Here is a 25432-nt window from a genome sequence, read left to right as displayed (position 1 = left end):
GGCCTGGAGAAAGCGCAGAGTCTGGTGAGGTGCGGAGCCGCAGAGCACGGCCGGTCCTCCGCGCTTCCGCCCAACGTGGCCGGTCCTCCGCGCTTCCGCGCAACGTGGCCGGTCCTCCGCGCTTCCGCCCAACGTGGCCGGTCCTCCGCGCTTCCGCCCAACGTGGCCGGTCCTCCGCGTTTCCGCCCAGCGTGGCCGGTCCTCCGCGCTTCCGCCCAACGTAGCCGGTCCTTCGCGCTTCCGCCCAGCGTGGCCGGTCCTCCGCGCTTCCGCCCAACGTGGCCCAACCTCCGCGCTCCCGCCCAACACGGCTAATATATTATGTGTAAAATGATGCACACACGCATTTGCTGCATGCATTAGCATTCAAAACTTTACTCCAACAGTAAAATAATAATGAAGACCTTAAATGTGCAGAGCTGAGTTTCTGTCCATCTGCTGTAATTGCGCTCACATGGTCTAAGCATTGACTGAGCTTGCTGGTACCACTTTTTCTTCAGCTGAATTTCCTGCTCGTGACTGACTCCCCCTTCATCCTGTCCCCCCTCTATTTTTACACTCAAACACATCTTTTCATCATTTAATACTCTCCGGGACTGGAAGAAAGGAACAGGGCTTCCTGCAAGGAGAGGGAGTGAGTAGGGGAGGCAACAGAACGGGGTAATGAGGCGGATGTGACTCTCCGGCAGGCTTTCGGAGCTCTCTGCCTTACACACTTACTCATGCTGTCACACTGCTTCCGTCTCGGGGCACGCACACGTCCCAAGGAAAGTGGAGATGGGCTTGCCGTGGGTGGGTGCGCGGAGCGAGCGCGTGTGTTGGAGACGGGGAGCTTTAAAACCGCTGCTGCTCAGCTAGACTGGGCCGGGCTGGGCTGTGACATGCTGCCTGTTTGCCCGCGTCTGGGTAAGGCTGGCTAGGTTTCATTTTTCACACTGGCACCTTGTTCGGTGGCCGACCTGTGTCTGCGTAGGACGGCGGACAACCCGCAGCAGAAAAGGCACGTAGGTGGTCACAGTGATGTGTCTGTAATTTCCAGGGTGTGTGTTTGTGTGTGTGTGTGTGTGTTTGTTCATGGGCATGTAATCCTCCTCTGCGCCTTTGTTGGTTTCTTCACGCTACAAGCAACTGCTTAAGAGTTCAATGAGATCGGCAAGCTATGCCTCTCCACCTGCTGGCTATCGCACCATAATCATCTCTGCTACAGCTATGTTCAGTGCAGTAAAATGGCTGTGAGAAATAATGGCTGCAATGAGTGTCCAGTGTCGGTTCCATCCGTAATCCTCCCGTGGGTTGAGTTCTGGGGAAGGCAGCGTGGCCAGTCAACTGTGGCCTCCATTGCCTTCCTGAGAACTGTTTGTTCCCCTTAAATCATGTGCATGCAGGCTGTGTTCAGACTGCATTTAGACTGTAAGCAGATTACGAAGAGGGCTGTATGTAGGAGGAGTGCAGGTTGCATGTGTGTGTGTGTGTGTGTGTGTGTGTGTGTGTGTGTGTGTGGACCGTGGATGCCCCTTTGCCCCCCCCCCGGGAGTCTGTGTCCAGGGCAGACGTATCTAATCCACTTTATCTTTCTCCCCATGCTCCACCACCCCCATGTCAACCCCCACTCCCGGTTCCCTTCTCCTCTCACGGCGTTCCTGTGTGCAGAGATAAGATCCCATTACCAGAGAGATGGACAGAAGGAGCAAGCGGGAGAGACCGTGCAGGGAGAGAGAGAGAGGAAGAGAGGGAGACTGTGCAGGGACTTGCATGTGCTCTTCCTCCAAATCCTTGTAACGCAACACCCGCTTTCTCAGGAAGAGGGACAGCGTGTGCCATAATGTGCACATCCGAACATCTGGAGCGGTTCAGTGGGGCAGTCAGCACATCACCCTCCCTGCGCTGGGGCCATGCCAGCCTGCAGACCCACAGCTGTGCAGGAAGTTGCAGTCTGTCTCTCAGTGTTGTGGTTGTGCAAGGCACTCTATCTGAAGGGTTTGCAATGCGAGGGCTTTTGTGCCATTGTCGGTGCGTGTGCATGGACGCGTGCCTGGTTTTGTGCGTGTGTCTCCTGTGAGTGAGTTGGCAGGTTTGCTCGTGACGGAGGTTTACAGGAAAACTCACACCCAGGCAGGTTGTTAACTGCACACAGCAGCTTGGCTTCAGTTCAACCCACCCAGCTTGCTGTGGACTCGTCCAGATGCGTGCGAACACACACGTGCGCACTCTCTCTCTCTCACACTCACACACACACACACACACACACACACACACACAGTTAAGGTAGTAAACAGGCCACTGACCCAATCAAACCCTTTGATTGATCCATGCTGTGACGCACATGTACCCCTACCCACTGCTTGGGGAAATAGTGCAGAGGACTCACTCAGTCTTTCTGTGTGTGTGTGTGTGTGTGTGTGTGTGTGAGAGAGAGAGAGAGAGAGAGAGAGCGAGCATGAGCAGGTAATGTACGAGTACAGAGCAGGCATTATGATGCAATGTTTCCTGTCTTCTGCACATTGCTTCATGTTTTAGCTCATGCTGTTTCCCAGAATGCTGGGGTAGTCTGAAGTGAGAGTGATGTTTCCTTTACTTGGGTAGCACACACCTCTCTCCTCTTAACCACAGTGTCCTTTTGACCCCACTGTTCTTTGCGTGTTCCAGGTTTTTTACGCCCTGATTTGGTTTGGGTTTTTTGTTTTGTTTTTTTGCATGGCAGGTCTGCGAAGTTCAACACCCAAGCATGTCGACGAAGATGCAGAGTTCGAACAACACAGTGCAGGCACAGAGGATAGTGCAGCAGCTCCAGACAGAGGCCAACATCGAGCGGATAAAGGTGAGCGCGCCCCGCACACGGCAAAAGGCAGACCAACCAGGAGAGACACCGAAGACGTGTCCATGCGAAGCCACTCGTGTCTGTCTGTAGGGTGTGTGTGTTAGGCTTTGTCATAATTACTTGTCAATTTATGCCAGTGTCAATTTTCATCTTCTCTCTTCCTATCTTTCTCCCCTTTGCCTCTTCTTTCTCTCCCTCCCTCCCTCCCACCCATCCTTTTTCTCTTTCTCATTCTCTCAGGTTTCTAAGGCCTCTGCAGACCTCATGCATTACTGTGGCGAGCAGGCCAGAAACGACCCCCTCCTGATGGGGATCCCAGCCTCAGAGAACCCCTTTAAGGAGAAGAAGCCCTGCACTATACTGTAGTGGCGTGCTCTGGACATTCTTAAAATCATTTTTTTTTTTTTTTTTTTTTTTTTTTAGAGAGAGAGAGAGAAATTTTTACTTTTAAGATTTCACACACTAGTCGCCTTAAAATATGCTAACGCCCATTTTCGTTTCAACTTCTTTAATTCTTCTGTCCTCAAGACTCAAACATGGCTCAACACTCCACACACATTCGCTTCTCGTTCTGTTTTATCTGGCCGAACCTGAGACCATAACCCCATAGAGCCCGTGTGGCTAGATCTTTCCCCAGGGTCTATGCTGTGATCGTGCTGTCTGATGTGGTCCCGCCCAGCCACTTCTGCACATAAAGACTGAGGGCTCCGCTGGGAACTTCCTGGGGGAGCCTTCATCTCACCACACTCTTTCCTGTTCTCACTGGTGGACAGCTGTTCAGCACCAGTGGTGCTTTGACCCCTTGTGATGGCACTATTAACCGGGTTCAATTAGTGGAAGGGAGCGGTGTGGAGGAGAAGGGCGACTCATTGGTGCAGGGAGCGTCTGAATAGTGCCATTCCTGTATGGAGGGGAAGGAGAAACGAGGATGCAGGGAGTGTCTGAATAGTGCCATTCCTGTGTGGAAACAGGTGTGGCTAAATGGCGTCACTCTGACGTAGATTGGCTCGTTCTGCCTGAGCATTGCCTCCTGAACTCCCTGTGTCTGAACAATAGAGGCCTTTAGCCAGGTCAGCGAAAGGTCGCCTCCCTCCGTCAGAGCGCTAACAGCCGTGCGTTTCTTCCCCTTTTACGAAGCTGTGTAAATCAGACCCGACCCCTCTCGCCAGTTCTTTCAGCGCCACCAGCTCCCGTATTACGGCCTCTCTTTGTGGGTTTCTTTTATTATTAGCTTCAGTGTTTGTGAAGACGGAGCCCAGTGCCATAGCAGTGAATTGCACTCAAACCCCAAGCTTTGCTCAGTGTTCAGTTACCGTCACGAACACCCCAGGCTAACGTGGATTATATTTCATATGCCTCGCCAAAAGCCTTTTTTTGGTAGAAAGTACGACCCAAATTCCAAACTGCCCCGTCTGCCGAAGCGTTGCCTTGGACTTTTGTCTTTGGCCGGTTTATTGTAGATACAGTAGCAATATATTTCATCGCGTCGTGGTGCATGGGCTAGATTTTAACCCTTTATTGACTATGCCTTATTTTATTGTAATGGACGCTTTTGGTTGCTTTTTCTAACGTTGGTGTCTTTTTCCGATTGATGAGAAAAGAAAAAAGTCTGAAAAGTGTTTGTGCCACCCAGATATTTTGTGATCTGACCAGCAATAGTAACACCCGCAGAATCAAACCTCCAGACTTCCCTTCCCCACCGAGCAAAACGCGTCTCCACACAGCAGCGTTTCCGCGCCGACGACTTGTTGCAGTGACTGTTATCGTGAATTCTGCCATTCCACGTTTACAACTGAGAATTTTACACTTTCTACACATCTGTCATGCCATGCACTTTTATGCGCGTGTGTATGTGCGCGTTTCGTTTGTTGTTGTTGCTGTTGTTGTTGCTGTTGTTGTTGTTGTTTTAAAGAGACCTTAATGTGTTTGTTCAGCACACGGCTGGTCCAAGCAGGCCAGAGACCAGCTGATCCACCGAAAGCCTTAATGAGCTATTCGGGCTCTGACTGGCTCCTAAGCACCTGGTCTTACGCACTCTACGGTTCGTCTACTGTGAACTAGCGGCACGCGCCGCTGGTGCTGTGGCCTTTGCGCGGGGACCCGCACGCGAAGCTTCAGACTGGTGCAGGGTCCAGCAAACCCGGCGATAGACAGCTGCTGGATTTCATCCCTGTGTTTGGCCACACTAGCACTGCATTCCACGAATATTACCGGAATTATGCTTCGAGTCAATTGTTTGTTCTTTGCCATGTACAGGGAAGTTAATCGACATTGTAATCGCACATGTACTAACGAGAGAAGCGATATTAGGCCGAAATAACACTATTCGTACAGCATGCCCGAAACCAATAAGTCTATTCATGATTTTCTTTTTTTAAAGTAATTGTTCCTGAAAAATCTCGTCACACGTTTATTACTGAACAGGTGAATAGTAGGTTATAGAAGAGGTTTAGTAAATTTGGATTTCAGACGCAACGTATTTAATGACACAAATGAGTCGTAGATATAGAGGAATTTTTAATCACTTTCAATCTTGTGGTTTACCCAGTGACGTTTTTAAATGACATTCCACGTTATTTCTACAGGATGTGTTCTTGTGCATTGTGGTTGTTCCTGAAGGTGATTTTGGTTTTGTACTGCCCTCGTGATTAATGTCAGCTCTTCAGTCTTTTCACCCCTGTAGCGTCTGAAGCATTTTGGTGCATTGTTCTTCTAGAGAATCTTTTATCTGTGGGAGAAAAACAAAACCCAGAAACTGATTCCCAGTTCTGGTGCTGTACAAACCCCTTTTCAAACTGAAGTTAAATATAATTTCATTCTCAACACTTTGCCTTGTCTTGATTTATTTTTCACTGCATGCAATTTTAGGAATGGGATTAGGTAGTTGAGGTTCTTTAGTCCATGTTGACATTATTCTTATTGGACATAATTTAACAATTGCCATTAATAGTTTGATACTTTATGCAACTATACAACTCTGCAAACATTTACATTTGATGTTTTGTTTTTATTAATCTATTTCCCCATACATTTGTAAAGTGCTTCATGCAGTGTTGCATGCTGAATTTACCATTGTTAAATAATCCCTGAGGTAGTGAACTGGGGTGTACATTGTGTGGTTGCAATGTACACTGTTGGCTATAAGTGCTCATATTATGCTGACAGTACTGTTTTCAGGATGCACACCCAGCAAAGCACTACACATGTTATGTAAGAGACTAGCAAATTCCAGGCTCAGATGGGCACCAGAATGTAATGGGTTGGGTAGATATTTCCACTAGGATGGTTTACAATTACCTTTCAGATTATTTATACCCCTCAAGGTCAGATAAATGTCCTTAGGCAGTGATCAGTGGTCATGGTCTGCTCTGGGGTGCCATGGGGCATGTTGTTGGTAATGTTGGCCCACATGGATGTAATCAGCACTACCTCTCACCACTGAATGAGGGCAGACACTTTGTGGTCTTAGTTGCCAACAGTGATCAGGTTACCCAGGCGCTCAGCAGAAAAGCTCTGGGATGACCCCAGTTGCACCCCCTCCCGTAACCCAGAACATGAGAGACACTCGATACCTCGTCTATTTTTCAGTGGTTTGTCCGGCACAATGTGTCGTGGGTTTAAAAGTGTCGTAGAAAGGCCTTTGTCAGTCCACGGGCACACGTGGCTGTTCTGAAGGGTAGGGCACCTTTGTTTGCTTTTTTTTTTTTTTTTGTACCGCAGTTTAGTGTTACTTGTATGCTGGGACAGATAAAATCACACTCCCAATAAACAGCACAGAGCTAAGAGTTGCATTTCCGTGTTTTATGAACCAGATTTTGATATCGAGTTACCTTTTGGACATTTCTGAACCCTAACCTGCCTTTCATAGTTATACGGTTTCACCTGTGCCACTGCCACTAGTTCTCCCCGAGAGCTCCCTGAGAACAGCCAGCTTTTGACGTTTCTACCGAAAGTCACGGGTTTCCCAGCTGCAGGCCCTCTGGAGAGAGGAGCAGGAAGAAAATGCAGCTCTGTCTCTCTCTCCAGACCCTGCCTGCATTCCTAGGTCCGGCGGGGGTGAGCCCACCGGCAACCGAGGCTTGGAACAGCACGCGTTAACGGGGGGGGGATAACGTGCACAGTGTTCTACGTCCGAGCTGAAGTGGAACGGAAGCACCTCATCCCCCAGCTCCACACCGTTTCTGATTCTCCCTGCTCCCGCCGCTCTAGCGCAGGGTCTGAAAGTGCTCTTTTGTGCTGCAATAAAACCATAAATCTTTCATAGCTTTATAAGCTATAACTTGCACACTGTACTGCACCTCTTTGCTCAAGACAGGTACTCTTACTGACCCCAGCAGCCCCCCCCCCTTTAATTTAAAAAAAAAGTTTGCACAATTTTGTTTGTCTTCTCCTGAGGCATTGACCTTTACAAGACTTGTACTCTTATAAGGCCACACCCACTGATTTATGGTGGGGCTCATGGTTGGCTAGCTAATAGAATTCATCCATGCCAACCCGTTCCCTTAGAGCTCAAACAGGAAGCGGTCGGCCTGCATCCAGGGCTATTTTTAGCTGCACGCTCCAGCTCTGCAGGCCTTAACTCATGGCGTCAGCGCTTTGCTCATGGTTTCACCCCTCCTTCACACGCAGCCCGGCATCCCATCTCTCTGACTCCGCTATTATTTTTGGCTCTCAGAGGGCCCTTATCTCTCATGTTGTGTAAATATGCAAAGACTCCCATAATTCCAGTCATGAGTCAGGGTGCAGTTACCGTAGGAATCAGAACAGGATTCTCCTGTTGTCAGGGCGTATTAGTGTACCTGTGTTTGGTGCCAAGGGACAGCGATGTGTACGCCGGTTTCACTGGGCTTGGTCTTTGCTTTACTGTTGCCAAAACAGGGGAGGAGGATGAGCACTTGATGCTTGGATCACCACCCAGGTTACTGGGTTGATGCGTTTGTGGTACAAAATGTTTTGCTTGGCCTGCGTTTTCTATTTATCAAACAGTGGAATTGCAACATGGCAAAACTTGTTTGCATACACAAAGAAACTGGGAAATTGTATTCCCTAGACAAAGCTGAATTATTTCTTTAGTTATACAAACAGTGTGGTACTTCCTGCGACCAAATTTTAAAAACAAAGCAATAAATTATAGTCACTCAGTATTCTGAAAGAAAAAAACAAAACAAAGCAGGAGTGGCACAAGGTTAAATAAATAGCTGTGCACAAGTCCAAGTGCACCATTTGCATGTGTCATTGCGGTCAGGACATTCCGAGGATAAAGCTGAACCACAACTTTAAAACTGAAAGATGTAGTCTTGTCTTTGAATGCCATGTAGTGACTTGTCTTTTTGAGCTGCCAGGGTTAGTCTTTGCTAGTTCAAAGGGGAGGGGGCTTCAGCGATACTACTACTGCATCAGACACACACAAAAAAAGCTTTGATCTGCAGCCTGAAATCACTTTACCATCAACACGTTTTGTATCGTGTCAATGAATGTTTTGGTGCCGTGTCTGAGGTCGTGCAAAGGGTCACCAAGTACATTCTAACCAGTTTCTTGCACCTGCAGCCTCACCCAGCAATAACAATCACACTGTTTATACAGACAAAACACTTTCCCTTGGGTCTTTTATTCAATTCCTCAAACCTTAAGAAATTGTACAATCAACATAAATACAGGTCTTTAAATTAAAGAAATAAAGAGAACATTCAAAAAATGATCTTAAAAAAAGTAACACCTTTCCTAAACCAGTAAAGACTTTTCCATTTATTTTTTAAATAGTTAGAATAATTAAAAGACTTAACATAAGTTAAAACTCCTCTTCAAAATTCAACAGCATTTCCAAAACAGTTTTGCTGGGAACATCCTGTTTAGCAATCCATCTTATAGTCTAGTGACGTTGAGCTGTGCCTTGGCCAGCTTCTCCAGTTCTGACTGGTCCTTCCGTGCTGACGAGTGTTTACATGATTGTTTCAGTTACACAGTCTTTTTGTTTCCCGACTAAAGGCAGGATCCGTCATTCCCTGGCAGCAGTGCAAGTATACTGCTGAGTCATGCCTCTCTCTCTCTCTCCCCCCCCCCACCCCCTCCGGCCCAAAAACCATCCACTCCCCTGTTGTTGGCTGGATTTGGTTTCCTTGTTCCTTACATGTCTGTCTCCCTTGCCTCCCTTGTTCTTGCGGTAGGGTGAGGGCTATCCGGGGGCATTTGGCCAAGGCATTACACGAATACAGTGCAGTAGCTTTGTGTGCGCGTGCGACGTGACGCCACACGCCAGCGCCATCTCATCGCTCCGGCAGGTTGATGACCGGCACCCACTGGTCCAGACACCTGCTATCTCTGCAGAAATGGTTCAGCTTGCTGAGGGCTGAGTCTTTGCATGCAGAAGACTGTGGCTTCTGAAGAGGGAAAGAAAAGAAATTTAGAGTTAATTTCAAAAATGGGGCATTGAAATGCTTCTAACAAGCAAGCAAACTGCATGCTTTCCCTCCCCTTAGCCAAAAGGAGCAAAACGTTACCAAGCTTGGCCCACACACTCACGCTGACAGTGAGTGACTAAACGGCTAGATCCCTTTCTAATTTGCAAAAAGTGGTCATTTTAGTGGTCGCCTCCTCACTCCCTGCAGGAAGTGCCGTTTACACAAGTGCCCCACAGGAAGTGCTGTGATGTGCGCCAAGGGCGACCACAAAAAGCCCTGTAACTGGAGTCAGATCGCTCTGTAGGGCTGCCAGTTTACCGCAGTCCTAGCTGGACTGGAATTTCACATCAGACAGTCAAATGAAAATCGGGACACTTAACTACTTAAGCCCGGCTGTCTTCAAAGGCTGCGGCTTAACCTACAGCGCTTTTGTGCAAAAGGCTTGCAATGCGATTCATTTGCATGCAAAAATGCAATTCTGCCAAACCTTAACATGCATCAGAATCCACAGCCAAGGTAGGAAGGAGGGGTGAGGCTTAAGGTGTTAAACCAGGTTACCTCAACACAGGAGTGCTAATTGGCTCAGTGAAACTTAAATGTGTTGTCCATTGAAATGTTAACACGAGAACCCCTGTGGCTACTGCAGGGCCGATTACTCAGGAAGAAGAGAACACGCACAACTCGTACCGTGACTAAGACGCAGTGCAAGTCCACTGGCTCTCCTCCCGGTTTAACGTTCCCCACGAGCTCGGCCAGACGTCTCATATTGTTCACGCGCAAGATGTTGATGTCGTTCTCGCAGCAGAACGCCTGGATCAGCGTGAAGTGAATCTGAAGGGCGACGTCCTGAGCGTCCTCTTCATCTGTGGCCAGAAGACATAAAACCACGTTGTCTGGATCTCTGCAAAAGTCAGAGGGGAAAAAAAAAAAAAAAAAGTTAAAGAAACCCAAAAAGTGTGGGACAACCAAGAAAGTTTTTATCGTAACCACGTGCATGAAAAGGGGATGCGTGAGGTCCGCTTACACGTTGAGCGCCTTTGCTGCCTCGTAGACCCCCACCGTGATGCAGCCCTGGGGTACAGCCGCAGTCAGAACCTCCTCCAGGGCCTTAGCCACGCACTCCATCCTGCAGGGCGTGAGGGCCAACACAGCCGTTACCCTCCGACCAAGTTATACAGCCGACATGCGACTCGCACGCTTCCGAACGGAATTATTTTTATTTTGTAAGAGCTTGCATGCAATTAAAGTAGCCCTGCAATAGGCAGCTGCGGAAAGGCAACGACAAATGGAACTGGAGATCCATCCTGTACCGTGGATACCGGGTTTCGCTCGTGACGCCGGTATTTGAAGTGTAACTACTAGTTAACGTTAACTGCAAACTCTTAAAGAACGTTAAGCTCCTAAGTCAGGTGAAGGATCAAAACGTGTTAAACGACCTTTAAAAATCAGATCACATCCGCTACTAGCCAATCAAACGATGTTTCAAGAACATAACTCGCATCAAGCATTTTGCTGAAGTTACAGGCAACCGTATTAGATACGCGCTACTCGGCACCAAACGTTAAAACAGCAACTTGCCTTTCCGTGGCGTTATCCCCGCAAAGCTCCTCCAATGTCATGTTGCACATCGGGCGAATATCCGTGACGCACGTTTATTGGCTATGCTGCCTGCAAAGTGAGCTTAACGTGAGCCTAGACGCCGCAGAACCGCGCGCATGACACACACACACACAGCAGAACGTGCAGCGCGCGTGTGAACGGCCTCGAGCCCCCGACGCGTCTCTTATCCAGGCTATTTGCATACGGATTCCTATTGGCCGCTGACGAAAGCGAGGCTGATCTCGCCAGCGTCCACTGCGAGAGTTTCAGGCGACGCGCCGAGTGGGAGAGAACGTGCTTACCGCTCCGCGCGTGCAATGTGCGCGGCGTTGTGCGCGCGTCGTGCGCGAAGCCTTAGCGACACCACGCGGCTCGTTCGCCAAATTGGCCGCACATATTGCTGAAATGAACACACTATCTAGGTCTTGTCGTGTCTGGATGGTTTTTACAAGCAAACTTTATTTATTATTTGGACTATACGATTGCATTTGAGAGTGTTGGGTTTTCAAATTTAAAACATCGCCAAATGCACGGCAAATACTTTGTGCACAGTCTGCAGGTTCAAACGGCAAAGCCCTTTGCTTAAAGTATTAATTTCATGATGCCACATGCTATAATAACGTAGTTCACTAAATAGTGAATATGAGACACTAAACCTGGTCCAACCAGTGGGTTTCTGAAAAGAACATGCATAGACTAGATACAAGACTTCACTAGTACATATCCATGTATTTACTGGATACGCAGTATGTTTATATGCAGCTTATATAGATCTATCATTGACCTTAATTCTTCAGGTTTGAATTTTAAAAACATTTTCACAGCTGACATGAATGTCTAAAAGTGTCAGAATACTTTTCAGATTTCCCTTCCCAAAATGGGGGTTTATAGCGTCCATGGCGATGCGTCTGCTTAAGTGTTCCCACTGAGGTGTACGTGTGAGCGAGATGGTTCCGCGCGACGTGGCAGATTCGAATATTCCAAATATGGGAAAGAGCGCGAGCACAAAGCACATCACACGCGCCTGTCAAATTGTTTTAGTGAAGTAACCTGTAAGTTGTTTAATTTTCCTGTTCAAAGAATTCAGTTAAGTTCTCACCACCGACGCACAGAAGCAGTTCCACACTCAGCTCAGTAAAAACAGAGAATTGTGTCGCTCTGGACTTCTAATCCATTAGAAACGTGGGAGAAGGCAGTGTGTGTACAGGCTCAGCCGTGCACTTTGGCTTTCTGGGTTCATGGGTCAGTGAGTGTTGTGCTTTGTAGCGTAATGATGTGGCAGTGTGCACTTTGAAACGGGGAGAGGCACTTGGTGAGCTAAAACTGCAGCGTTTCGCTTTTGCATCCTAATTGTGTTAAATATCCTCTGATCTAGTTATGTGTGTTAAGGTAATGTATATTACAGTTTGCTATCCCACAGGTTTTTCTGTGGACGTTCTTGGGCAGTGTTTAGGGCACAGTAGACTGTTCTCAGCTGTAGACTATACAGTTTAATCATCTTTATTTGATATTTGTTTCACTGTTATTTCCACATGCCACTTGTTTCGTGCAGTTTTTGTCTCTTAAATCTGTCTTTTGAGAAGCAGCGCACGTGTCGGAAGGCCTTTTGAACCCCTTCGTGCGTCTCCCTCATTTTATACAGAGGAAGAGCAACAAGGTATCTAGCGTGCAAACCTGATACAAAACATGGGTAGTTTCTAGTCCGTGTTGTCAGAGACAGCTGATAAGGATTCAGATTATTCCAGTCTCAGTTTACAAACAGGCTAAACTTGAGGGAACTCGCTTAAGTTGTTTTTATTACTAAAGTAATAATGAAGTCCCGAGGTCAGAGTTGGTATGGTCCTCGCTCGCGGAACCACACCTCAGGCCAGCCCCCACAACCCAGAGACGACCCCTACAGACTTCATTACCCACCGCCAGACCCCAGAGAAATGGCGCGCCAGTGGCACTATCCAGACCCCTGGTATAGCCAGTACTCAGTCAGTCCTCCTCCCAGTTCTGAGTTGATCCCGCCGTCCAGTAGCCTCCAGTCCACCCAGAGCTATGGACCGAACTGGACTCGCCCACACTCCAGGTAACTCTCTGAATCCTGTTTGTTAAAAGTCATGCTTACAGTATATCATGTCATCCTGTGAGTTTTGCAAAGTGTAATTCTTGTTGTTCTCTATTGTATGACGTATTGTGATGACGAGGACGTTGATTTCGTGAGTCTACCCTCATCCTCGTTTCAGCCTCTGGCCTCAAAGCAATGTGAATCTAACTGGCGTCCTGTTCTTAGGCAGGCACGTGACTATTCTCCCCAGAGTTACTGGGACTACAGGGACGACTACGGCTATTATGATCATGGCTATTACCAAGGGCATTATGGGTGTTCAGGTACATGCATAACGGGGTCAGGCGGCTTCTGACTTACTCGGTTAAATGCAGGGGTTGCTGTTGAATTCCCTTTGATGCCCTGCATGTTCTCTCGTGGTGATGCCACGCTCTCAGATGCCAGTGGATGGCCCAGACATGGCGTATGGCAGGCGGAAGGGTATCAGAGCAGGGAACTGAAACAAGGTTGGCAGGGAACCACCCCCACCGATCAGTATGGGTTAGTCCAGCTCACTTGCTCATGCTGCCTCTCTCTGTCTCTCTCCTCAGCTACACCTGTGCGCATAAATCTTAATTTCATAGCGGTGAGATTTTTGCTGTTGTCTTTATCATGGGTACAGCCTCAGAAGGGGCAGTGTGCAGCCTGACGTCAGCATGCCCGGGATGGAGCACAGACCAAGAGTGGAGAACGAGGATGGGGGCAGAGCCCTAGAGGTCAGCCGCCACCTACTTCAGGCCATGTGACCTCACACACAGTGTCAAGGATGAGAGAGGTTTCCACAGCTTTCCAGCAGTAACGCTACTGGTGCATTAATCTACAGGCCCCATCCTCTGGGTCTAATATACCAAAGCATAAGCAGCCACGGGGCCTGCAATGAAATATAGATGGAGTTATTAAATGCTTTTTGGTACTGTAGTAATGATGAATAGTTAATAAAAGGCTTTTAGAATGTAAACCTGTGTCGTTATCATTGCCAGACTGCATGTCTGCGTGCATGTCTACATGTTAGCTTAGTCCTGGAAACCCTGCATTTGCTCGTGTGCAGCTCTGCTTGCGTGCGGTTCTATCTGTAACTGCTTGGCTGTAGCTCTGGTCGTGTGTAACAGTTTGTGTGTAACTCTGGTCGTGCGTGCCTCTGGTTGTGTGTAACAGTTTGTGTGTACCTCTGGTCGTGCGTGCCTCTGGTTGTGTGTAACAGTTTGTGTGTAACAGTTCGTGCGTAACTCTGGTCGTGTGTAACAGTTCGTGCATAACTCTGGTCGTGTGAACAGTTTGTGCGAAACTGGTCGTGTGTAACACTTCGTGCGTAACTCTGGTCGTGCATGGCTCTGGTCGTGTGTAACCGTTCGTGCTTAACTCTGGTCGTGTGTAACAGTTCGTGCGTAACTCTGGTCGTGCATGGCTCAGGTCGTGTGTAACCATTCGTGCGTAACTCTGGTCGTGCGTAACTCTGGTCGGGCGTAACAGTTCGTGCGTGGCTCTGGTCGTGTAACAGTTCATGCGTAACTGGTCAGATGTAACAGTTCGTGCGTAACTGGTTGTGTGTGGCTCTGGTCGTGTGTAACAGTTCGTGCGTAACTGGTCGTGTGTAACAGGTCGTGCGTAACTCTGGTCGTGTGTAACAGTTCGTGCGTAACTCTGGTTGTGTGTAACACTTCGTGCGTAACTCTGGTCGTGCATGGCTCTGGTCGTGTGTAACAGTTCGTGCATAACTCTGGTCGTGCATAACTCTGGTCGTGCGTAACTCTGGTCGTGCGTAACTCTGGTCGTGCGTAACAGTTCGTGCGTAACTCTGGTCGTGTGTAACAGTTCGTGCGTGGCTCTGGTCGGGTGTAACAGTTCGTGCGTGGCTCTGGTCGGGTGTAACAGTTCGTGCGTGGCTCTGGTCGGGTGTAACAGTTTGTGCGTAACTCTGGTCGGGTGTAACAGTTCGTGCGTAACTCTGGTCCTGCGTGGCTCTGGTCGGGTGTAACAGTTCGTGCGTGGCTCTGGTCGGGTGTAACAGTTCGTGCGTGGCTCTGGTCGGGTGTAACAGTTCGTGCGTAACTCTGGTCGGATGTAACAGTTCGTGCGTAACTCTGGTCCTGCGTGGCTCTGGTCGTGTGTAACAGTTCGTGCATAACTCTGGTCCTGCGTAACTCTGGTCGTGTGTAACAGTTCGTGCGTACCTCTAGTCGTGTGTAACAATTCATGTGTAACTCTGGTCGGGTCTGAGCTCAAACTGCTGGTGCTGATTCCCTTGCAGGTGTGGGACTCGGGTGCACTGACCCGATCCAAGACCTCTGGTCTGTCCTCCAGCAGCTATGAGCTGAGCCAGTACATTAACGGATCAGAACAGACTGACACGGTGCCATCATCCCACTCCGGTAGGTCCGGAACCACCAGGGAGCAAATGTGACACCGAAACCGAGTCAGCTAGATCAGGATAAAGCCAGCAAGCTGATTGGTGTTTGTGTACTCTTCCCGCCTCTTGGAATCAGAGGCGGAGCCTAAGGCTCCGGCACCACTGAAGTTCTGCCTCCCCCACGTGGCTGTGAGCTTTGGGCCGGCAGGGCAGCTGGTAAGAGTGAGGCTGGCGCGGGCTTCTCAGGGTGAACCCGCCCAGGTGGAGCTCCACAACCTGGAGGTGAGATGGAGCACTCAATCGCCCACACTTAGTCCTGGATCTCAGAGCAGCGCTGCTCCGCTGTGCACGTCTAACCAGTTAATTAACTGGGCATTGCATCCCAAAATGGATATAAAAGTATGTTTTACGAAGGATAAGTGTAATTTTGTTTATAAATAAAATTGGTAACAGCTGAAATTGGGATGTGCTGGTTTGTGTTTATATATTATTTCCATCTAAATGTATGTGTGTATTTTATATTTTATATATATATAAAAAAAAATCAAATGTGTGTATAATATTATTTTATTTTTTTAAACATGTATAGTTTTTTTATAAAGGACATGGGAGTTAATTGATGGTGACCACTGATGTATGTAGGTTATTCTGAGTGGCACGTGTGAGCAGAATGATATGAGAGATTTTCCTGGGCCTTTGTCAAGGTAAGGCAAGCCACCACAATCAAGTTCTGGAATTTAGCCACAAATTTTAGTGAATAAGGACTCTGATTAACTGCAGTTAACCCGTTGCTTTCTTCACTTCACTGATGTATGCTAATGCTGCAGCACAGCAACAGAACAGTTCACATTTTAGTTTTCTTATTCATTCACTTAAAATATAAAAGAAGCTTAAATAAGTTTAAATGAAGAGAGCGGAGTTAAAACCAGTTAAGAGCTAAATGTCTTCGTTTTCTGTTGTGCAGGGAGGATCTGCATAAGGTAGACGTCATTAACTTTGCTCTGCAGATGGCTGATGCGTGTCTGAAGGACCAGACTGCCACCGACGCTTCCTCTGCTGCCCTCCTGTGGCAGCTGCTGGTACTACATTGCCGACAGAACGGGGTAAGGCCCCCGACACGGAATTGCTTAGTCAGGGGTTAAAACCAAAATGGCTAGGTTCTTCTTTGCTTGGGGACCCTTTTCCACCTGCTGTTATTACGTTAAATCCAGCCGTTCCTTGAACCTTGTCGGTGTCTGTTGCTCCTTACAGTTTAGGTTTATGACACTACACAGCACAGACATTACTCTGTTAACTGTGATTTTTAGTTGCTGTTTTCATGTTGTGTTTTTACCATGGTGATAGTCATATGTGTTTCATTTAGCTGCAAACCCATTTTCCTATTGGGACACATTAAAGACTGATGACTGGTGTGTGTGTGTGTGTGTGTGTGTGTGTGTGTGTGTGTGTGTGTGTGTGTGTGTGTGTGTGTGTGTGTGTGTGTGTGTGTGTGTGTGTGTGTGTGTGTGTGTGTGTGTGTGTGTGTGTGTGCAGAGAATCGTTGGTTCGGACATCGCTGAGCTCCTGATGCAGGGCAGTCAGTCTTTTATTGATGAGAAGGACAAAAACAAGCAGAGTCTCATTGATCTGAGCGAAACTCCGACCCCTGAGACAGACAGTCTCAATGCTGCCGACCTGCTGACCGGAAGCCGCCGAACCACAGAGGAGGTCTCGGCGCAAGACCTCCAGAAGTACACCAAGTTCCTGCTGGAAGGCAGGAAGAAGGTCACTCATATCTCGTTGCCTCCCTCTCTGTTCTGTTTTTCTCTGCGTCAGGCAAAGACTGAAGACTGAAGTACAGTTCAGTGTGCAGAAACTCAGTGTGTGTGTTTGTGCTCTGTCCTCCTGAGTCATGAACCCCAACCCCCCCCCCCCCCCACCTCTCCTCCCATCCAGGAGGCGCTGGAGTTGGCCATGCAGGGTGGATTGTGGGGTCATGCTCTCTTTCTGGCCAGCAAGATGGACAGCAGGACGTACCCCGGCGTGCTGAGCAGGTGGGTGTGGCCTGAGAGAGATATGCTCCGCTCGCCACACTGAGCATTCTGCTTCCTTCCTTCCACGTGAAGACGAGTCCAGCATATCTTTGCTTCCCCGCTGCCTGCTGCATGTTTTTGGTAATGAGAGAATTTGGTTTGCAGAAACACATTCCTCAGGCCGTTAACGCCGCGGTAAAGATGCGGCTCGGGTGTCCGGCTTGTGAGCTTGCTAGCCGAGCCGCTGATAGGCCAGCGCTATATCAGTCTCCACTGCAGCTGGGTTAGGTTTTGTGCACACGTCTCTGGAACCTGATTCTGGGCTCTCCTGCGTCTGTAGTTTCCAGTAACCTCTGAGTGAAGGTGCTAATTTCCCACCTTTTATTTTGGGGGACATTTGACTTTCAAAGTTGACTTTCAAAGTTGCTTGGGGAGTGATCTGGTTGTGTTGGGGTTATGCATGTCATTTGCATTTGGTTACATCTGTGAAACCGCTGTGGGCAGAGGGTGTTTCATGTTCATATCACTGGCTTTTCTGCTGTGCCCTGACGGTACGTCCACCATATGTAGAGTACACAAGTACACAGCTCCCTGTCATTCTACTGTATGTCTCATTTATTGCAGCTGGCTCCTATTCCATGTCTGTGGTACACCTGGACGTGGGACATCAGCGTCCCTGTGAGCTGTTTGACAGAGCAGAACCTGATTCCACTGCTCTGTGTGTCAGTGTGACCGATGACTCGGGCAACCTGAGTCCTGGGGATGTGTTTTTGTTTTTGGGTGGGCATGGTGTGTGTGTGTGTGTTTTAGGATATTGTGCCATGTTACATTTTTTTAATGCATAGTAGGTGTTCCACACCTGTGGTTGGTTTCCTGTGTCGGTCTCTCTCTGAGCTTTGTGTCGGTCTCTCTCTGAGTCGTATGTCCTATAGGCCAAAGTGTATGTAAGTAGATCAGCTGTATTGTGCATAATCTGATACTGAGTTTGAACTAAAGTGTGATCACTTCCTGTCCAAAAGTGTTTTGCACCGTGCTGGACAGAGCGTTTGTATCCTGGAACTGTGAGTGGTGTGTATATATGAGCAACGTAGTAAAGGTAAAATTCATGTGTGTTTGTGAGAGTTGCAGATTTACAGGAAGTCTGGCTCCCAGCGATCCACTCCAAACCCTTTTCCAGCTGCTTTCTGGGAGGATCCCAGTTGTTGCCACGGTAACACACTGCTGTTTGGTTCTATTTTGGTTTCCAGTAAGAATACTGCAGATACCAACAGTCTCTCTCCCCTCCCCTCCCCTCCCCTCTTCTCTGTAGTCGTATAGTAGGGAGAAGTGGGGCGACTGGAGACCTCACCTCGCTGTCGTGTTGTCCAATGGGACGGGAGATTCTGACGTTAGCTGCAGGTTTTTGGTGACCATGGGTGACACACTAGGTATGACTCCCAGCCAAAAGTGTCTACATGTGTGTCCACCGCCTACCCAGTTTGTAGATTCCACAGTTGTCAAAGTTGCTGAAGTCCAAGACATTGGACTTGATCATTATCTCATGAGTGTTGGATCGTGGAACACGCGGAGCTGTTTAGTGGTGTGGCGCTGGAGATTGGGAGGCTTTTATTAGAAAATGGAATGTGTTCTATCTGTGTGTGTGTGTGTGTGTGTGTGTGTGTGTGCGCTCTCAGCCTCCAGAGGCTTCCTCCATGCCGCCCATATCTGCTACGTCCTGGCTGGCTCGTCGTTCGGCTGGTACAGCACCCAGGCCCACCGCCTCGTCCTGCTGGGCAGCGCACAGACGTAAGCGCAGCTGTATTCGTATGGCCTACACTTTCAGTTTCTGCTTTCTCCCACTCTAGGATGGGTCCCTCGCGCGGCGTCTCGGGGTCCGCCATGCTCCCTGAGGCTCTGGGCGAAATTTCTGAAGTTTTATTGAGTTGCTTTGTGACGGGAGGTGTTTTTGAAGTGACCAGTAGAAATGAAAGGAAGTTCAGTTGGCCTGAATATTTACAGAGGCACAAGAACAGTGTAGGATATCCTGTACAACATGCCGTGGTTTCCCATCTTCCAGTCGGTCTCACTTGCTATCACGAGATAATTAGCTAGTGTGGGTGCAACAAAAGTCCAGAGAGGAATTTTACTTCCTGAATCCAAACTACCCTTGATATAGACATGTTATAACATCTGCTGGAATCTAAAGGTGAATCTTTTCTCATTCTGGTAAGTGTGTGTGTGTGTGTGTGTGTTCATGCACACGTACTCTTGTTCTCTGTCTGTGCAGTGCATCTTTCACTGAGTTCTGCCATAACTCTGCCATCCGCTGCACCGAGGTGTTGGAGTACTGTCGGAGGCTCGAAGATGCCTCCTACAGCATCCCTTCATTTCAGGTAAAACTAAGCCTGCTCCGCCCCATTATATATATAAATTAGTAATTATGTATATGTATTCAGTAGATATGAATATGTATTAGTAGGTGTAATTCAGATGTCCACAGTGCTGACCAATCACTGCCGATTTCTTCTGCACTACAGAACATTTGGCTCTGGTTTCTGTAATGTGTAGCTGCTGCTGTCTGAAGGTTTCTCTGCCAGGCTGTGATCTGAACATGGTGGGACTCCCATACCTGTTCCTCTGTGGCTGTGCTGTGTGTGTTCCTGCAGGTGTATAAGTTCCTGTATGCCTGTCGACTGCTGGACTGTGGCCTCTTCACACAGGCCTTCCATTACTGTGAGGGTGTGGCCAAGGCACTGCTCAGGATCCCAGAGCCCCACATGACACTACTGAAGGAGGTCACCAAGGTAAAACACACGCACGCATGCACGCACGTGTGTGCATGCATGCATAATTGCAAGCACAAATAGACAAAGTTTGTAATCCTTGACCACACAGGTTTTTTGTTCTGTGCCATTCTCCCAAAACAAGGTGTGCGTGTGCGCGGGCATGTGTGTGCGCGTGTGTGCGTGTGCGCATGTGTGCATGTTCACATGTGCTGTGTTGGCTCCCACAGCTGGCAGACAGACTTAAACACTCTGAAACCCAGTTCAGAGAGGCGGGTTCTGCCGGCACTGACCCGGACCCAGACTGGCTGGTTCTACTGCAGCGACGCCTGCAGGCCCTACAGGTGAACTCTCACTCACTCGCTCGTCTGTAGTTTAGTGGCTGATTCACAGGCTTCATCTCTTAAGGTCTTTTGGACCTCACGGTCGCTTCATAACAGTCTCAGACATTTACTGTGGGTTAAGTGTGATGTATTCACACTGACATGTTTACTGTGGGTTAAGTGTGATGTGTGTACTGTGGGTTAAGTGTGATGTATTCACACTGACATGTTTACTGTGGGTAAAGTGTGAAGTGTGTACTGTGGGTTAAGTGTGATGTATTCACGGTGACATGTTTACTGTGGGTAAAGTGTGAAGTGTGTACTGTGGGTTAAGTGTGATGTATTCATGGTGACATGTTTGGAATGAGTGTGATGTATTCACACATTATGTCACTCTGTGGGGAAGGTGTGCCAGACTCTCCTGCCGTTGGCTTTTAGTGATCTGTGTGTGTGTTCTGATGAGTGGTGTCATGTGCCACTGAAATATGTATGTCTGTAGATGGGAGACTGCAGTAGTACGTACCCATCAGCGGGAGACTGTGCTTGGAACAGTGAGAAGAACTGGGAACATGCAGATAAGCTCCAAGGTTACTGCCTCAGCCAACACATTGTGCAACTTTCATTTATGACATTTAGCTGATACTTTTATCCAAAAAGAGTACAATAATGACTGAATACAGTCTGAGCAATTTACGGTCTTGCTAAGGGATCCAACAATGGATCCAATGGTGGTGGGACTTGAACTGGCAACCTCCTGATCACTAGTTGTCTATCTTTTAAGATAGAATTAGACAGTAGAAATGTTTATGTGCATGTGCTGTCCACAGACGTACTGATGGCTACCTGTGGACATTTAGAAATTTAGTGAGGAACAGGTGCAGACGATTCTGAATTCTGGGACAGTAAGAGACTTTAGTCTGGCCGCAACACACGCACTTCAGCATTTCAGACCAGGTCCACACTGTTTGTTGATTCCACTATGAAAAGATGACAAGACCAACACTGAGGAAAGTATTAACATTTTCCTTCCTTTCTGTCTTTAAAAAAAAAAAATCTTCTTATATTTCATATCTAGATCTTAACCCAGACATTCTGCTCACCGATCAGACCCACACATCTCCACAGACCAGTCAGAATGGTGCCGATGTGGGCCAGGATGAGAAGACTGAGTCTGTAGCGCAGACTTGCCCCCCAGAGCAGCGGTCTTTGCCCTTCTGCCCCCCAGAGGAGCAGTGCTACACCTCAGCGGTCCAACGGACAGCTCCTGACGGGCAGCTTCCCCAGACCTATGCCCCAGTTCCCATTTACCCCCTGCAGACTGTTTTGGCAACACCTCCAGGGCAGCCGCAGGGTGAGTCTGGGGTTCCCCCAGTGGCTGCAGGCCAGGATAGGGCTGAGCATCCGCATGACTCATACGGTCACTGATTCCAGGGAGCTGCAGTGATATGGGTCAGCGTGCCAGTGAAACAGAGTTGCTTGAAGCCCAGAGAACAGTGACTGAACATTTCACCCTAAACACATCAACAAACTCGGATTTTGAGTCCGCGTGGCGTAACCCGGGGTGGTTATTCTCTAGAATGTTCTTTCCTGTTCACATTGGTTCATTTGGCTTGTGTGTTGTTATTATGGAACATTCTAGAGCCACCTGCCCACTTGTTGAACATGTGCGCTGGGTTTAACCCGACACGTTTGGACTGTGTTGTGTTTGTTTACATTTAAATAGTGAACCTCATGAATGTAAATCATTAAACATTTATCAAGCTGTGTAATTGCTAAACTTATCCAATGTGCTTTGTTTGCTCATAGACGTTGGCTTCTCAACTGGTGCAAATATGGTAAGAAAAAGACAACTTTTTAATTAATTAGATATTACAATTTAAGTTGCTTATATTCATAATAGTTTATATAATAAATCCAAACTTCCAATTCAAAGTTGTTTACTTAGTTGTTCATTAAACTATTATAAGAGTTTGAATAACGGGCAGTATGTTTTTAGCTTGTTTTATACAGTAGCATCTGAGTTTGACTCTGTCTCTTTTCAAGATGGATACTTCAGAAGATGGATCTGCTCTGGGTAGCGTTGGTCTGGATACAACCAACCCACCTGAGGTTGAAGCAAAAGTGACGAACCTCCCAAAATCGGAGAAGGTCAGTGTTGTAGCCTCGTCAGGTATTTCCAAGTTCTGTTAGGTTGCCATTTGCAGTGTCGTGGGTCTGTCATTCCTTTACCACTCCTTTTCGCACAGGCGCCAAAGTCTGGATGGTTCAGTGGATGGTTCGGGTCTAAGCCTAAAGAACCCACCCAGGATCACAGCAAGCAAGACGAGTCTGCCGACAGCGGGCAACAGGTGTGTATCACCTCTGACAAGTGTGTTGGGATCAGTGAACACAGCCAGCTACTGCACAACTGGTCTAGCAGTTAGTTTCTGAGAGAGTGTCTTGACTGATGGACACACAAATATATCAGAGATGATTTTATAGATGAAGTTTCCAAAGTTGATTGAAAATTGAGTTCTAAGAGACTATCTTGATGCTTGTGGAATCTAAGGCTGAATTGTAGTTCGTCTAATGTTTGCAATTTACTTTTTAACCTATAAGTAATATCCTGTTATAATAATGTAGTAAAACTTAGATGTTATTACTTTTTTTTATGATGTTACCATGTTACTATGTAACATGGAAGTGCTGTATTGGCAAAGCACCATATAACCTCAAGTAAGCTGAGAATCTGGTCAGTCAGTGAAAACAAACTACTTTACCTTTTTGCCATGTGCTCAAGGCCGTTTTCCTAATTTAAATTGTCTTTTTTTTCCTGAAGTCACCAGTGTCCGCTGGTTTTCCCTGTCCTCACACCAGCATGCTTCCGTCACAGCCCAAAGCAGCTGGCATCAATCCTTTCTCGAGGAGAGCCGGTATGTGTACAGTTCTACAGTGTCTTTGTGAGGGCATGTGTCTGACATCAGCTGAGGGGCAGGGAGGGGTCTTTGTGATGTCATGTGTCTATCATCGTGTGACCTCAACCTCCTGCATCACTGCCTGGTATGGGAACCGCACCACTCTGGACCAGAAAGCACTGCAGAAGGCGGTGAGGACAGCCCAACACATCCCCTCACTCCTCGAGCTGTACACCAAACGCTGTCTGAGGAGGTTTGAGGGTCATAAGAGACCCCACACAACACAGCCACACACTGTGTTCCCAGTGCTGGTTCAGAAGCACACAAACCAGAACCAGGACCAGCTGGCTCAGGACCATTTGCTTCTCACAAACCAGTTGGCTTCTGAGCAGTCAGTCGTACTCCAGCATGGCCTGTAATCTCCTTTTGTACTTCTGCACATCTATATTTTTACCTTTTTAGGACATGTAATTATATTTGCAGTTATATCTTGTGTAAATAAATACGACAAGAACGTAAGGAGTAAGAACCGAAGCTTTTCACTCACCAACTCCTGTGTACGTGCGAAAATTGGTTTGGTTTCATTTGACCAATAATCCCAACTCTCAGTATTGGTGTTTATTCGAGGTCTCTCACACTTTTACATGATGAAGCCTGCTAATACAAACACCCCTCATATTGTCATAAACTTGGGTGTTTTTTCTCCTGGTGTAACTGGAGTCTAATTTTTTTTTCTCAGGGCAAAGTCCCGGTGTGACGATGGGTCAGAACTTCGGCTCCATGTCGAATGTAATTTTTCTGGGCGTATGAAGCATATAGAGGTTGTCAAAGCTCAGGTTTAAAAAGTAAAAGTCCTGCTGTGAATTTGTATCATTGGTTTCACCAGAAAATGGCTTTTAGCTCATTAGCAAATTGAGTTTCACAGAATCCTGCAGAGAACTTTTACTTTATAAATCATAACTGTCCACCTCTGCACACATCTCTGTACAAGCCACGTTTTTCCCCCAACACGCATTTCACATTTGATTTTATTCTAGGAGGCCTAATAGAGCTCCGGGAGCTGGTGCTTCTCTGCGGGAAGGATTTACAGGTACTGTCCATCTCTGTCTGGTCCAAGCCGTCTCGGGGTCCAGTACTGACAGAAGCCCAGGTCACCACACAGGAGTCGGGTCATCGCTCACGATCCGTTGTTGTATCTTGCTGCAGACGCTGTGGAACACTGAGGGTTAGAGTTGCTGAGGTCTTGGGCTTCCTGTTCTAAAGCACTGGAGCAACTCGGACATTTTTGCTGTATGTGGACATCTGCACTGGAACCGAGGAAGTGTGGTTGGAATGGGGCGGGGAGATGGGGTGTGAGGATGGGAGGGGCCTAATGCATTTCCTCCAGTTAGCTGGACTATCAACAATAGCAAAGACGAGTAGAACTTCAGTCTGGAGATTGATTTGATACATTTTTTTTTTTTTTTTTTTTTTTTAATCTTTAAAATAATGTTTGTTTTTTTTCCCATGTATTAATTAATGCTGTTAACATTTCACAGATATTTGCAGTGCACTGCGCCGGTTGATGTGTTTGAAGCAGGGGCTCTTGGCATTCACAGTTTGCGTTGGAGTATTTTAATGGGAGTAAATTAATGGCAGTTAGTTGACTGAGAGTCGTGTGCATTACTGCAGTGTTATTATCTAAACTATCTCCTGACACAGCAGGCAGAGACTTGGCTTCAGGAGAAATGTGTCCACAGGGATAACTGGAATACCTCAGGGTGCTTTCCAGTAAGGACAGCGGAATTTAACAGGCAGATGGATGCCATATCTTTTTACCATGAGTGTGCACTGTTCGGTTGCGCTGGGGGCCAGGCTGTAGGGAAGAATGTGGCACACTTGAACATTACAACATGGAGGGAGAGATGGATAGATTGATTCTTTGTTTGGATGATGGGAGATTACGATTTGTTTGAACACAAACCAAATATGTACCATTTCATGAGTTTATTAAAATGTTTATGTATCATATGGCTGCTGAAACACTTGAAATGAACAGATTGATGAGGGATGGTGTGCTTTGTAATTCAAAAGATATGTAGATTACACGATACGTCTGAGGACTGTTCAAGATGAAGAGAATTTTCCGCTCCAGTGTATAAAAAGGTGCTGTCCTGCACATTATGGAAATAAACTTGTGTAACTACA

The 25432-nt window shown here is 47.5% G+C and overlaps 3 protein-coding genes across 9 annotated transcripts in view; 2 read left to right on the top strand and 1 right to left on the bottom strand.

Annotated features, from left to right (window-relative positions):
* Positions 1-5643, top strand: part of si:dkey-44g17.6 (guanine nucleotide-binding protein G(I)/G(S)/G(O) subunit gamma-12) — a 28213-nt gene extending 22570 nt beyond the window's left edge. For all 6 annotated transcript variants that reach the window (XM_027028926.2, XM_035524462.1, XM_035524463.1 and 3 more), the window contains exons 2-3: positions 2702-2818; positions 3059-5643. In XM_027028926.2, the coding sequence (XP_026884727.1) occupies positions 2726-2818; positions 3059-3184 (219 nt within the window). In that variant the 5' untranslated portion in view covers positions 2702-2725 and the 3' untranslated portion in view covers positions 3185-5643. The remainder of the gene's footprint in view (positions 1-2701; positions 2819-3058) is intronic.
* A 2764-nt stretch (positions 5644-8407) lies between these two features.
* gadd45ab (growth arrest and DNA-damage-inducible, alpha, b) lies at positions 8408-11277 on the bottom strand. The gene is made up of 4 exons (XM_027028933.2): positions 10795-11277; positions 10241-10342; positions 9904-10117; positions 8408-9195 (listed from the first exon to the last, which is right to left on the bottom strand). The coding sequence occupies exons 1-4, from the start codon at positions 10842-10844 to the stop codon at positions 9082-9084; spliced, it is 480 nt and encodes a 159-aa protein (XP_026884734.2). The 5' UTR covers positions 10845-11277; the 3' UTR covers positions 8408-9081.
* A 152-nt stretch (positions 11278-11429) lies between these two features.
* Positions 11430-25427, top strand: sec16b (SEC16 homolog B, endoplasmic reticulum export factor). 2 transcript variants are annotated; one of them, XM_035524815.1, is made up of 25 exons: positions 11430-12889; positions 13094-13191; positions 13306-13408; positions 13530-13623; positions 15156-15276; positions 15391-15536; positions 15897-15958; positions 16219-16357; positions 16788-17018; positions 17190-17287; positions 18395-18476; positions 18576-18693; positions 18940-19051; positions 19533-19638; positions 19912-20049; positions 20259-20372; positions 20851-20938; positions 21427-21702; positions 22158-22186; positions 22395-22499; positions 22598-22699; positions 23170-23263; positions 23985-24034; positions 24283-24335; positions 24452-24485. In XM_035524815.1, exons 1-24 carry the CDS (start codon positions 12627-12629, stop codon positions 24289-24291), a joined length of 2778 nt encoding a protein of 925 aa, XP_035380708.1. In that variant the 5' UTR covers positions 11430-12626; the 3' UTR covers positions 24292-24335; positions 24452-24485. The 2 variants fall into 2 exon arrangements, with proteins under 2 accessions (XP_035380708.1, XP_035380707.1); XM_035524814.1 differs by lacking the exon at positions 23985-24034 and having other exon boundaries at positions 24452-25427.
* Positions 25428-25432: the final 5 nt, after the last annotated feature.

This window comes from Electrophorus electricus, chromosome 3 (assembly GCF_013358815.1).
Source record: "Electrophorus electricus isolate fEleEle1 chromosome 3, fEleEle1.pri, whole genome shotgun sequence".
Lineage (NCBI taxonomy): Eukaryota > Metazoa > Chordata > Actinopteri > Gymnotiformes > Gymnotidae > Electrophorus > Electrophorus electricus.
This window is presented reverse-complemented; position numbering and strand designations above follow the sequence as displayed.